A 13,731-nucleotide genomic window follows, 5' to 3' on the forward strand; every position below is an offset into this window, starting at 1 on the left:
ATTGTATATGCGATACGAAGGTGACCTACAAGGCAATTTTATTCATTTTGGCACCGACAAACAACGTGAGTGCAGTTTACAGCTGTATCTAATATTCAAGAATTTGGAACTCCAATCTCTTGAAGTTCCGAAAGTGACTGTTTATTTTTGGATCATGTACAAAGGAGGCGCTTTCGTCTTGTACCTACTTAAACGTGAATATACATTTATAATTTGTCCGTAAAATTTCTTTTTGTAATTGCAATAGGTACTTAAGGCATCAGCTATTTATTCGACACTATCTGGACATGAAAGTTGAATGTCAAGTGTGAATAACCTCGATAAGATAATGTAACTACATTCGTTCTCTATGATCAGCACGTAGGACCAAATATGTGATTGGACGTATTCATTTGCATTGAGTTTAAAACAAAACATACTCATCAATCAGAAGTTTAAAATAATTCCTTGAAACGCATTCTTCAATGAATATTTGTGTTGGCAATCTAATTTCTCACATGTCATCTGTGCCTCAAGGAAAGTTCCCGTTTCCAGATGCGAAAGCGTGAAGGTCGGTGACCAACCTATTTTAAAGACAGCTTTATGTGGGTCATGTAACCTTGACCTCAATGCCAACAAGACAGTGCATGCGATGAACCCGATAAAGATCCGTTGTTCCCATTTCATCGCAGTACACGTGACCTTTACCCATATAAAGTTCTATGACATAATGGTATATTAATAATGAAGAGATCAATGTCAAAATGTCTGCTGTAACCTCATATAAATTAATAATGAATGGCTGCATATAATTATCTAATTAAAAATCAGAATGTCAAAAGGTCAGTTTTATTAGCGGTAACAATACGACTGTATTTGATTTGACCGGTGTCACTGCGGTTGACTCACAAACGATATGTTTGTCTACAAAATTGGACTAAATTAAAATGAGCTGTATGCTGTTGTGAAATTGAATTGGATGCGCGTGACACTGACGAGAATGAAACAGACACACAACAGCTCACTTATCCTGTTATATTTGTCACGTCTTGATTTCGGAAGTACATAATGTTTGAACATGTTTCGTAATTAGATCGGCGTGCCAAATGGACGTCATTAGGCAGCGTGACGGTCTTCTGGCGACGGTGAACGGGAGAATAGATTTCGAAAACTATTTTCAGTTTGTTTGGACAAGGCTGTGTTCTATAGCATCAACACTGGAGACTATAGATATGTCTATAACATACCAAAGCGATATAAACCTTTCTTCAATGCATTGCGTCAATGATCTTCTTTGAATTAATTTATAGCATATTTTTCAGTCTGTGAAATATACAAAAGTTTTTTTTTGTACTGGAGAAAAACGCTACTATGTTCTTTGAGTTTGTCATAAAGATATGCGACGAAACATGATCAACGTTTCAATAATTGAAGGATGATAAAATAAATCTTAGAAGATTTTCTTGAACGTTATTTTACCAAGAATTTTCGATTTAACAAATGAGTCAATTTCCCTGCTCTTTATCATTTCTATTTAAAATTGCTTACGTGGAAACATAACGTGACCAAACCAAACTGACGCATTTTAATATCGTAGGCGTTACACGAGACTTTAACAAGTTAAACATCAAATTAAACGGACGCATTTCGCTGTTACATTTTCAGCTAAATATAGTTCAGTAATGCACCGTGGTATCGATGGCCAGTCCGCCATTATCCAATCAGGACGAGTCGGTCAGCGCTCCGGGGCCTACTCTGGCCACGCACTGCTCTCCACTCGATATCGTTCATAAATAATACACGAGTAAAATCCTCATAAAGTATTATTGCTACATGGTTTACGAGAAACCTCATTCTTCCTTTGATCGTGTTCCGTAGACGACGTAAAAGTTATGCATATCTGGACCCCAATTCCGCTATTTACAATGACCGATGAGTGAATAGAAATTGCATTAAAATGACAATTTTCTATATTTCTGAACATTTCATAATTGAAAATTAACTGTATTGACTAAGTTTATTAGTAGTGTACAGAGTTTTCAATTATTGTGTACACGAATAGTGTAATTTTAATCCTATTTCCCTTCATTCATCGGCCATTGTAAATAGCGGAATTGGTGCCCTGTACTCCAGTATAGGTACTTGAAATAAAAAAATCTTGGTGTATCTTTTGTCAAAAAAAGCACAGTTTAAAATAAAGAGCGACTAAAAAGAAATGTAAAGATTATTGAATCAAATGTAAGTACCAAATAAATGTAAATCTTGTGAAAAAGATGAAAAGAAAAAGTGTTTATAATTGGGTAACACCAAAATTATTTACTGTTTTAGGTAGATACCTAAATTAATGGAACATAGGATAATTAATTAAAAATGTAATCATAATAAATGACTTCTGATAAAGTTTGTAAATAAATATATCGACCGCAACAAACGTCTTCAATCACCACAATATGAAATTACAATAAATCAATCTTATTAAAACTTGCATTCTTGAATATCTTTGCGATGACCCATATTAATGATTTAATACACCTAGAAAACTGCTTTTCACAACTTCGCATACTGCAAATATATTTCGCAATTTTTAATAAATAATATTTAAAAGTTTGAAAAGAACAAAGGTGTTGTCGAACGTCACAATTCACATTATCTGTCAAGTGCGCGATGCTAAGAGAGTCATGTGGCGGTCTGTTTGTAAACACCGCCGACGTCTTTCACCGGTGATTGGCGTCCAAGGTGACTCAATGTAAACAGAGAAAGCGTCATTCATCATACGATAACCTTAATTACGATAGGTTTACTGAAATAGGCCGTATATGTCCTTACTATAGAGAATTCGTTTAGATCGTAACAAGCTTAAGCAATTACTGCACGATAATTATGCGATAAATTAATTTGTGATCGCGATATGTTGTAATTTCTGTGACATGAATGAATCTTCTATACTTAATTCGAATCCAGAGAGCAGTAAAAACATATCAATTGATTATACAACTGTTATTTTGGTTAAGTGATTCGTCATTGCAGTGACACATTCGTGATAATTCGGTAATACAGTTAAAACCCAATATGAAAAACTAAGATATTATTCGATAAAAATGATATACTTTCCAGTCATTTTGCTTGACTTGAAACACTATATCATCTAATCCATGTTAGTGACATCAACATTATTCATACTTTACGTAGTAGTAACAAATACCATCGTTTAAAGTTTACCTGTCAAAAGGGATATTCGAACGATATTTAAAAAGTTAACTGTCATGTTTAAAAACAAACGAATGTAAATAAAATAAAGGCGACACGTGAGCTGCGGTCGAGATATTGGATAATGGGTGTATCCTTACATGTGGTACTCTGGAACAAACAATCGCTACGATTATTCTCGACAGATCCTTTATACTATAATGGCTCATCCATTTATTCATAGAATGGCAGTTAACAATTGCGTGACTGCTTGCGCACACCCACTATTTAGGGCTCTGCGCAGAATACTAAAACGATGAACATGACGGAGAAAATTCCGCTTTTGAAAACAATGCGAATTGTTATTTTTAAAAGGGGAAATTTTTAAAATTACTGAATAGGTATTAAAATTACACAAGTATATTTTTAGGTTACTGGTGAAAAACTCCTAGGACAGAATAGTAAGGTAGGCACGATTATTGATTTATCGATTTTCCGGACTTCGATTTTGGTGATCAGTATAAACGAAAAATAAGTGTATGATACCCAATATAATATTATGAATGCAATTAAAAATGCATTTTCAATATACATGAGCTTTTAAAGAACAAACTAAGTGTCCCACGTCATACGATATTTTTTTCATGATATAAATAAGTACTACATTAAGCTCAATGACCGGTAATGGTTTTCGATATTGAGCCGGTTGTCAACTCAACCATGAGTATAACTAATAAAGGGCAACTTTATAAAAAGGTGAGTAATGATACTCTAATGACCAACTCACACCGATATCGGATAAAAACTCTTCGCTACCGATGAATATCATACGCCATGTTTATAAAATACGTCATGCTAGTTAATGCTGTGGTAAGCTTAGCCTTAATTTCTTTTGTAACGTTTGCCTAACTTCAATTGGTGATGTTTATAAAAAAAGGATTTCCTCTCTATTATGAATAAGATTTAGTTAAAGAAAATGAACAGCATGTTTGCACTTTGATGATATTATAAATAATTTAAATGCAAAGACGCAGAATAAAATATGATTATGCTCACACAAACATTTTCTTCTGCAGTATGACAGTCATGGCCACAAACCACTAGACCAACAATTAGTGTAAGTTATTTAAACCGTTCGATCATCGCTATCGAATATAAAAATGACACTTATCCAGGGGACTATTATTAAAGTTCGCATTCATTACATAAAAAAAACAATTACCAAGACGTTATCTATGAACGATCGCTCAAGAGATAACATTCCTATGTACCGGCTACTGTTTACATTATTTCATATTTATTTTTACGTAAACGATTAGGGTTATTAGTTATTATTATTACTCCATCTATAAGGCTACCTTCCGGACAGATTCGGTCCTTTCGGTTACCATCAGCCTGTATTTCATGAACCAGAAAATTTTCACAGATAAAATATTATTGTATTATAACAACAAATAAAAATTGAGGAAAAGCAACGCTTGATATATGTATGGTTATAAATTTGGTGGGTGACCACTATTTTTCATTAGGCTATTTGCATTTTCCTCGGGGTAGTGATTTCGAATCGCACTTGACCGGTTTCTTCACTTAACAATTTAAAAATCCGGAGAAACCCGTAGTAAAGATAAAATCTTACGTATCTATACGCGAATTAGAAGCTACATACCGCGTGAGGTCTATGAAGAAGTTTGATAAGAGCGGTCACTGAACTCTTAGATAAGCGGCAATTGCCGACATCGTCCGATATTAACGTTGCCAATCTATTGTGCATTTGACTCTGTTTAGCCTGCACTTAACGAAGCAATTTATGAGTGATTTCGTAACGCACTCGACGACGCGTGACAACGTTGTAACTTCATTGAGTAAATAATAGGAAATTGTTTCTATTAGTTTGTTTTCTCACAATAAAGATGTTTCATTAACATATCTGCTTACAATTTATACATTTACATGTCCTCGTAGAGAACCCTCGTCACTATACATATAATAATATAATTATAATACCTCTTCCACAGCTTTCACGCAACGCTATCTAGTCTCAAACATAGCAAAGGTTTTATATTGCTACATAATATTTCTAAATATATACAAAATATAGAAAAGTTACACTCAGAAAAAGAAAAAATGATCGTGCTCATCACACAAACATTTGTCGTGGGTATCAAACCCCTGACTTACGGTATAGAAGTCAAGGTCACTAACCACTGGACCAACAGGCCAGTCAAACTGTATCGATTGGTAACAGGTTATCTTACTAGGTAGGTATTATGTACTAGGCAACGTAATAGCATTCAGATCATGCGTTATGATAATCATTGATAACATACTATTACTTCGTGTGTCATGTCACATAGGCATACTGTACAATTTGAATGAACTAGCTATATTTTATCTGGCCTTGTTCTGGTTTTTTGATTTATCTGCACTTGCAGGATATTTCCAAAAAAAATAACAAAATCTGTTCAGCTGTTTAAGAGTTTTAGCGATTTATAAGAGGTACTTTTTACAATTGTCGAGATGTTTCGCAGTTCAAAATCAGTAAAGAATCAATTAAGTGATATATAAAATCTAAGTAAAATTCCCAACAATGTTCGCTCACCATTAAAGTCTTTGATAATTGATATGAAACTTACGCAATCAACTAAATGAATTTAGTACAACAAAAATACGAATAACGACTTCAATGCTTTAAAAACAAGTCTTCAATAACTTTTTAAGGGGTTTTGATTCGCGGCTTTCTATCCAAGAAAAAGAAAGACAAAAGAAGAAATTAATTCCAATATTAATATGCGAAGCGACATTTACCATTTGAAGATTTCCAAATCTTTACGACTAAAAATCGTGAGCGAGTGTGAGAATTTTTAATACGTCTGAAATAGTCTGAATAGGATACTATGTGCCATGTAAATGTGACGAAAGATTCATGCGAATGTCCCACCGTAAACAATTAACTGGAACAAAAATGTCTTATTCTGCTTTATATACATATAGTGTGTAGTGTGTTCTGAATTAAATTTGCATACCCTTAAAACATAGGTACATATTTTATACACTATCCCTAGTAGGTACCAAAGTGCCGTCTATAGAGTGATCAATATTTTGACGATTTGAAAAGATATTAAGATACACTACATATCACAGATTTAAAAAAAAAACAATTTGTTACCTAAATATATTCTTCATCGCCCAGCAACTGTTTACATCAAAGATAACTGATCAAAATTAAATATTCCCACAATATTTATCAATTTCATTGGAGTAATCGAGAGATAACTAACACAAAGAAATGACATATCGTAATCACACTATTTTTCACAACACAACGTGAAAGTAAGGCAAAAGATAAGTATGTTACTATACTTATACATATATTATCTTTGTTATCTTTAAATATTTAAAAATCCTATTTACCGTCTAGAAATTTTAGTAGATCAAATTATTGACATAGCTTAACGTGTGTTTGTTAATACAAAATAACGAAGGTTACTAACCTTTTTGAATTTAGCAAATATGCAAACCATATTGAAATGTATGTGCGGTAAATATTCATTACAACATGTAAACAATGACCTCTAATTATATACGCATAAGAACTATATTCCAGAAACTCTTGAAAATAGTTATTTGCTCAATGAACTGGTAATTTGTATACAATACGTTTCGATTGAGTATGTTGGCTTACGGTGGTTTACTATGTAAATAAATGTCGATGCTACACTGACTCACCTATATCAAAAATCCTAATATTCAAGCACTATTAGGTAGTATTCCAACTGCTGATATTATAACGAAAGACTGTCCCTTACGTTTAAATTCATATTTTGCTTATATGCTTAAATATACTGTGTATTCTCAATACTGGTTGTTTTCTTTCTAACAGACTTCATAAATACCACTTGTTCAAAGATCAGATTTTATACGTACAAATACGACGTCGGTCTAAATTACTTACCATATTTTAAAGAAATATAAAAATTAACAGCTATTAGCGTAAACATGTCAGGCACCAATTAAACAGGTTGACCGAAAGTGTGAGCGGCAGAGGGCGAATAGCGGTCATCTTGTTCGTGTGTGTTGCCATCACGTCACTTCACCACAGCAACCGTTCCATGAAACAATACGCACCGGCAACGACTGCCTCTCAACCTTATCACTCTAACAATACTTGATTAGTCGCTCCCAACGCCGACAATTGCGGGCTGTACCATATCTCGATTTATTTTTTATCATTATTATATCGTCAGAAACAGATATGATGGTTTCGTGACGTTATCATATCGATACTGGCCAGTACTGGCTATTAGCCAAAAGAAATAGACGTATTTGAATTTTTATCGATGATTGATTAATCAATTAAAATATGATTTTGAATCGATTCCAAAACTTGTTTGAACGTTATAAAATAGTATTCACTAGTTTTTCTATAGAATATTCGATTCAGGAGGACGAAACCTCTAATTCATCTGCTAAGAGGAACATAAATTAAAATAGTGACAAAACGAAAAACGTTATTGACAGCATCCAGTGACTTATTTAAAGTAACAAATGTCGTAACCTGTCCTTCAAACAAAAAATAATATAATAGATTGCGGAAAAAATAGTCTCGTGTTTGAGCCAAACGTGTAGGTATTTCAAGAGACGCGCGTTCGTTGTCATGGCAACCATTATAATAACCGAAGTCGTGAATGAAGTAAAACTGTTAAATAATACGATTATTATTACAGAGGCGGGACCATCCTCGACCACGTTATTTGAGTCGTGACTTTCACTTTGTGTACTAAAATAGTGCGCAGACGCATCCAGACGTCAGTTTAACGTTTGGTATAAATAGGTGGAGATCACGCGCTTGGCACTGTCCAATATACTCGTACATATAGTACCTTCGTTCTTCACTCATCAGAAGATACTTTCAACGATTTGTAAACATATAGGGCATGGTCCCCATGCTTATTACGTGTTATTTGGCAATGGACTGTTCTGGTCACACCCACGGCATCGGCAGCCGCATGTCTCATCTCTCGCCGACCTTATCGTGTTCCTCGAAGTCGCTAAAACTAGCTTGCCTGTCATCACATCTATCTCATTACATTGTTCTATCACGATACGATCACACAACTCATAAATGATCAATACTTAAGGAACCAAATACTAAATCAGTCGCCAAAATTGTACCGAGTAAAACGGCGTTATCAAACATGTTACTCGAATCTGTTCCGTTGTTATGAATGATGTTATGAAAAATAACAATCATATGTTACTGCACGACACGAAGACTTAATACACACTACAATATGTTATGATTTGTTACGACTCTTGATCGACGTGACCATTTGAAATGTTCTTTCACAATAATAGTGCTTATTTCCGATGCCCATTCATCCCTAGGCAACCTGCCCACGACATAGCGGTACCCGATACTGGCTTTATTATTATTCAAACCACCGGGAGCGAGTTTGAAATTAAAGTTTAAGCTTGACAAGTTATAAGATAGGTTGTTAAAGAACGGCAATGATTCTATCAACGCTATAGTAATGGTAGGGTAGAAATTTACCGAGAATTGCCTGTCAGGTGGCAGGGCTTTAAATAAGGAAGATAATAGTATAATAACATGGAATCCTGGTCGACTTGGGGACATAAATCATTTAAGAACTCTGTGTTATTATGGTACAGTCTCAATAAAAGCATTTCGAATCGAAAATGCATCGATTACCAGTAGCGATCGAATGCAAATGCACTTTGGAATAAACAAGGAGTTTGCATGTCACATTAATTTTAAGCCGGAATTAAATTACAATAGTTAATTAAACACGAATAGGGTGTAGCCTTTCTGATAACAGCCTCGTAAGGCGAAGTTTAACTAACAGATACATGTCCATAGTAATTTACATCGTAGTGAACAGCGAGTACGGTGTAATCCAGGAACTGAGCTCAATTGTCACTGCCCACAACCGGTTGTTGAGAAAATTCAATGCGCTTTCACAAATGCCACAATTCGTTATAGGTTTCCCATCAAGAATTTTGTGTGATATAAATCGTAGATGCTCTATGTGATAAAAAAGATTCTTTTCCTTACATTTTGCTTAAAACATTAGTTTTAAAGTTCGAAATTTGCTTAGATTTCGAAATCCCTTCGCAAATAGGTAAATCAGTCTGATCTTAGGTACAAAATTGTTTTGTTCTAAAATTATTTTTTAATATTTTCTTTAAAGTAGAGACGTAGAGAGTTAGGACATTTTTGTACGGTTCTGTGGTTTGAATAAATATTTGATTGCGTGAAGTGACAGCCACCAGGCGGTCGTTATGATTACATTAAGCGTGGCCCAACGCGACGCCTTTCTATAGTGTTTGCAAATACCAATCGAAAAATTTGACGATCAAATACTAACAATCAAAGACGTCGCTTAAAAGATTCGATTGATGCATTCTAGTATCTTGAATTTTGTTTTTCTTCAACAGCTGTGTTTTCTTTTCGGTAGAAGCTCATAGTAGATAGTAGAAAATGCCAGCTTTATAAACGGAAATTTATGGTATGCAGAAATGCACTATTCTTTATATTTTTCTATAGATTTGTGCCGTATATTATGGATTTCATAAAATATCATCCCCATTTTACTTTTTCAATCAACGTTTATAATTGTAAATTATTGATTTATGTCGTTTTAAACATTGATGTGCGCGTTTGAGTAATGTTTACATGGCTGCTATTGGATCATCACACGATAAAGTTTCGCGTAATAAAATCTCGTTAATTCATCTTTAATCTCCTATTTTATGGTTTATTTCCGAGTGAATTTGCGTCAAGTGAGCGTCATGGCTGCTTATAACTTATCCGAACTGATACAAGAAACAAGCTAGTCTTGGGGGTTTACTATCATATCCTAAAATAAGACAGTTGCATTGCGCAAGCAAGATGACGGTCTACAGTCGTAGAGCGGCGTCCCTTTTCCACAACATTAGTCTAACGATAAGATGTGGTAATAGACCCTACTACAATTTCTAAGCCTCATGAGCTGGCGCCCTTGACGACTACCTGTGAAATTTCAAAGGCCGCGATAAAAGAAAGTAGTTTTTTAGTTGTTCACTTCATTTCATTCCATAATGTTGTATCTTTTGTATTCGTACTCAAAAAAAAAACTCTTTCGTGATGATTTGTCTTGGAAGAATGTCTTATTATGGATATGAACCTTAATTGATAGATACATTGATATTGAAGTTTATAATCTAGAGTGTCAAACTTCTTCACTATCATATTTCACACTCTTTAATTTATTTAATTAATATTTCTTGAAAATAATTAATCTATTACACACTTACTGTATTTCCCCTCAATTTCTATATAACGACAGTCGTCATAATTCTAGGTTCAGAGACTTTGCTGATAAACTTTCACACATACATATAATATTCTAATCATTGTGTAATACTCGCACGTAATATAACTCAGTAACAAATAAATTGCATAATTACAACACGATTGACTTAAGAAAGCGCGTGATGACAATAGCTCCGTAACCTTATATTGACATTGTTATTGTTTAAACTGTTAAACATATTGTGTATATAATCTGTATTCATTATCCAATGCAAGGCAAACCAGCCGACGGCAGTGACTTTGCTTGATTTAAAATGTGTGATCGTGAGTTTTCATTCAGACATGATTTTAACTGGCAGCTTATTTTAGTTTTGAGTTACTCTGGTTTTTTTCAATTTTTAGTGGACGTGGAAGAAGAAGGAGTATTCCGCTATGTATTAAGAAAATTTCAACTTCATAAAGAAATAATTATCATATAATATATCATTAAGTAATTAAGTGATTCCGTAAGTCATCAAAGGTGTTAGGGTTTCAAGGGTTAGTTGCGGAAATTTGGACCAAGTTTCATACGTCTTAAGTCATAATCCTTAATCAGGATTCTTTCAGTTGTTACACGAGCATAATAGTAATCTCAAGTTCAATCAAAACGACCAGCGTTAACAACATCTAAAAAAATCAATAAAACTCGTTTCAAAATAAAACCTCTTTGAATCATCATTAATACGATTGTGCGGTTGTCTAAATACTTTTGGCGCCAACGAAACTGAATCGAATTTTCCTATTTTTGATACAAAAATGTTCTAAGACAGGAGGTGCAGAGACGATTCCTTACTATTTCGAGCGAGGTCAATGACACCCGCTTACCACTTAACGTGACATTAAATACAAATGATCTTCGTAATAACAATAAAATTTAACATTGAACTAATTCAGGGGCATTCCGGAATCAAACGTATATTTAGATAGTGACGGCCTATTTAACGTGTTGTGCAACAACTGCCGTGCAGAATATCAATGAATTTTATCAAAGGTTTTAAGAATAGATTAATTACTTTTGATCTGTGACTTCGTTGTTATTTAAATCATTTATTCATAAGTGATCTTGACAATTTGATTAAGTATTCTGGTTTTATTTCAAGGAACGTAGCATTTTCAGGGATTTCAATTAGTGTCTTGGATTTAATCCCAAATACCTTTCTGCGTGTAAATTTGTACCAATTAATGTTAGTGATCAAAGTCGACAAAGACAAATTGCCTTAATTATAACTGCATTATTTATATTCGTTAATTAATGCATTTTCCAATGACATGGCACAATTTTCAAGTTTAAGATAATTTGGCATAATCTTTACTGGTCAGTAATTGCCCAAACAACTCAAAAAGTCAAGAAACAAATCTATAAAGATATTAAATAATAATAAAAAACGTAAACATCTAATCTGGACATGTTAACTTTCATTGCCCTCAATAAAAAACAAAAGAGGCACGACCTCAATATTAAACGATATGCACGCGTAATAAACTTGTATATATAAACATATACATATATTGTATATTGTCACGTGGAAACCCGTGTGCTTACGAAGGTGAGGTGATATGACGTGAGCATTCTACTATGTTCTTAATGAGGAAGATACATGCTGCCAATCTACCAATACTCAAACGAAATTGCTAGAGGGAAAACACTTAATACATTTATTCGTTCAAAAGCGTCATTCAGAAGACACAACAACGTTATGGAACAGAAATACTCAAACAGTTACAGAAATAGCGCCGTAATCTTGAAAGAATTGATAAATTTCGACCTCAAAGTTTGGAACGTTGGCGTTTCTTTCAAATACATGCCTGTCATGTGCTACCCCGCGTGTTTTTACAATGATAGTGGAACTGTGATACTGACTGCATTGATCGTAATATCTGACCTGTCCCCTTATAGATATAAAGTATATTAGTAAAGATATGTACTTAGATAACAAACACAACAACTCATCAGATGATGCCTCGCGAGTGACATCAGTTTTGATGAAAGTCTGCGCTTTTTGATTTGTCATAGTTTGGGAACGTTTTTATTTCGAATTTTAAATAAAAAGGTTTGATAACAAGACAGATTAGAATATGTTTTTTTTATTATGTATTAAGAACTAGGCAAAGGCACTATCAGATACGTTCTTCAACTATTTAACATAAGCTTATCATGTTGTAATTAAAAAAATAAGTAGAGAACTCTTTCGGAAATTAAAATTTTAAGTGTTCTCTGTCAGATTTAATTGATTGTTTTTTTTTTCTCGGCAGATACACATGTCATGACTAATTAGGTATTATACCTACACGTTTTTACGACGCAACTTTAAAAAGGTGACGATAAGAGAACCTTCACGTTTAGTTTGTCTGATAATCACGTATTATGTGCTTTATTACCTAATGCGACATTAACAGTACTATTTGTTTACAAAGTATTTTATTGTAACAGATCAGCGTTATAAATATTATCTTCGCTAAGAAATAATCTGGGATCAATGAACTCTCGTTGGATTTAGCATACGTCTTGAATCGTTCTAAATTAATATTTTTATATGATCTGTGTTTTTCTTATAAATGTTCTTGAGACCGTTATCCAGTGGTGTGATGAATAAAAATCTTCCGTAACATATTGATAAGGCAATGAGGACATTCCCTATTTAACTTTTCTCTTGTAAACAAGGACAATACATTTATTACATTCATATATCAAAACAATATAAAGTTAATTAATTGCTTAGTACAGCATTAGTGGTTTTTTCTATTTATCTAGTGAAAATTCTTATACTGCTGTATATTTTTGCTCTGTTACTTGCAACCCAGGATTCATTCATCAATATGATTACACGCTAAGCTGTAATAACTCGAGCAGGTAACAACCGCTCCATTACAGCCTGTCTTCTACATAATAACTCTACATAACTCAGTGTAGCACCTAATAATTTACTCCCTAGGTCTATCGGCGAAGTGGGAATACTAAATTGTAGTGCAACCGGTAAATAGATCCAGTATCGGACAGGAATGCTACCCTCAGACCCGCTCGGACCCCATGCATCGAAACGCATCGCACCCGCTATCGAACCATTGTTGTCAAGCAAAAAAATGCTTATCAAAAACAAAATATATATGCCACACTCCATTCAAAAATAAATTTGTAAACAATGTTCTGTTACATCGATGATAACACCTTATCACTCATTAAGTTGAAAAAAATCACCGCTCTCTTATTCACTTCC

At 33.8% G+C, this 13,731-nt stretch overlaps 1 protein-coding gene across 5 annotated transcripts in view; it reads right to left on the reverse strand.

The window, feature by feature from the left end:
- LOC113501314 (glycogen-binding subunit 76A) overlaps window positions 1-13,731 on the reverse strand; it is a 48,219-nt gene that overhangs the window by 2,806 nt on the left and 31,682 nt on the right. The window contains exon 1 of one of the 5 annotated variants that reach the window (XM_026882433.1): window positions 7,118-9,321. The exons of the other annotated variants lie outside the window; for them this stretch is intronic. Within the exon in view, the coding sequence (XP_026738234.1) occupies window positions 7,118-7,120 (3 nt within the window). The 5' untranslated portion in view covers window positions 7,121-9,321. Of the gene's footprint in view, window positions 1-7,117; window positions 9,322-13,731 lie in introns of those variants that run through there. 5 annotated transcript variants of the gene reach the window in all.

Source organism: Trichoplusia ni, chromosome 15, assembly GCF_003590095.1.
Source record: "Trichoplusia ni isolate ovarian cell line Hi5 chromosome 15, tn1, whole genome shotgun sequence".
Lineage (NCBI taxonomy): Eukaryota > Metazoa > Arthropoda > Insecta > Lepidoptera > Noctuidae > Trichoplusia > Trichoplusia ni.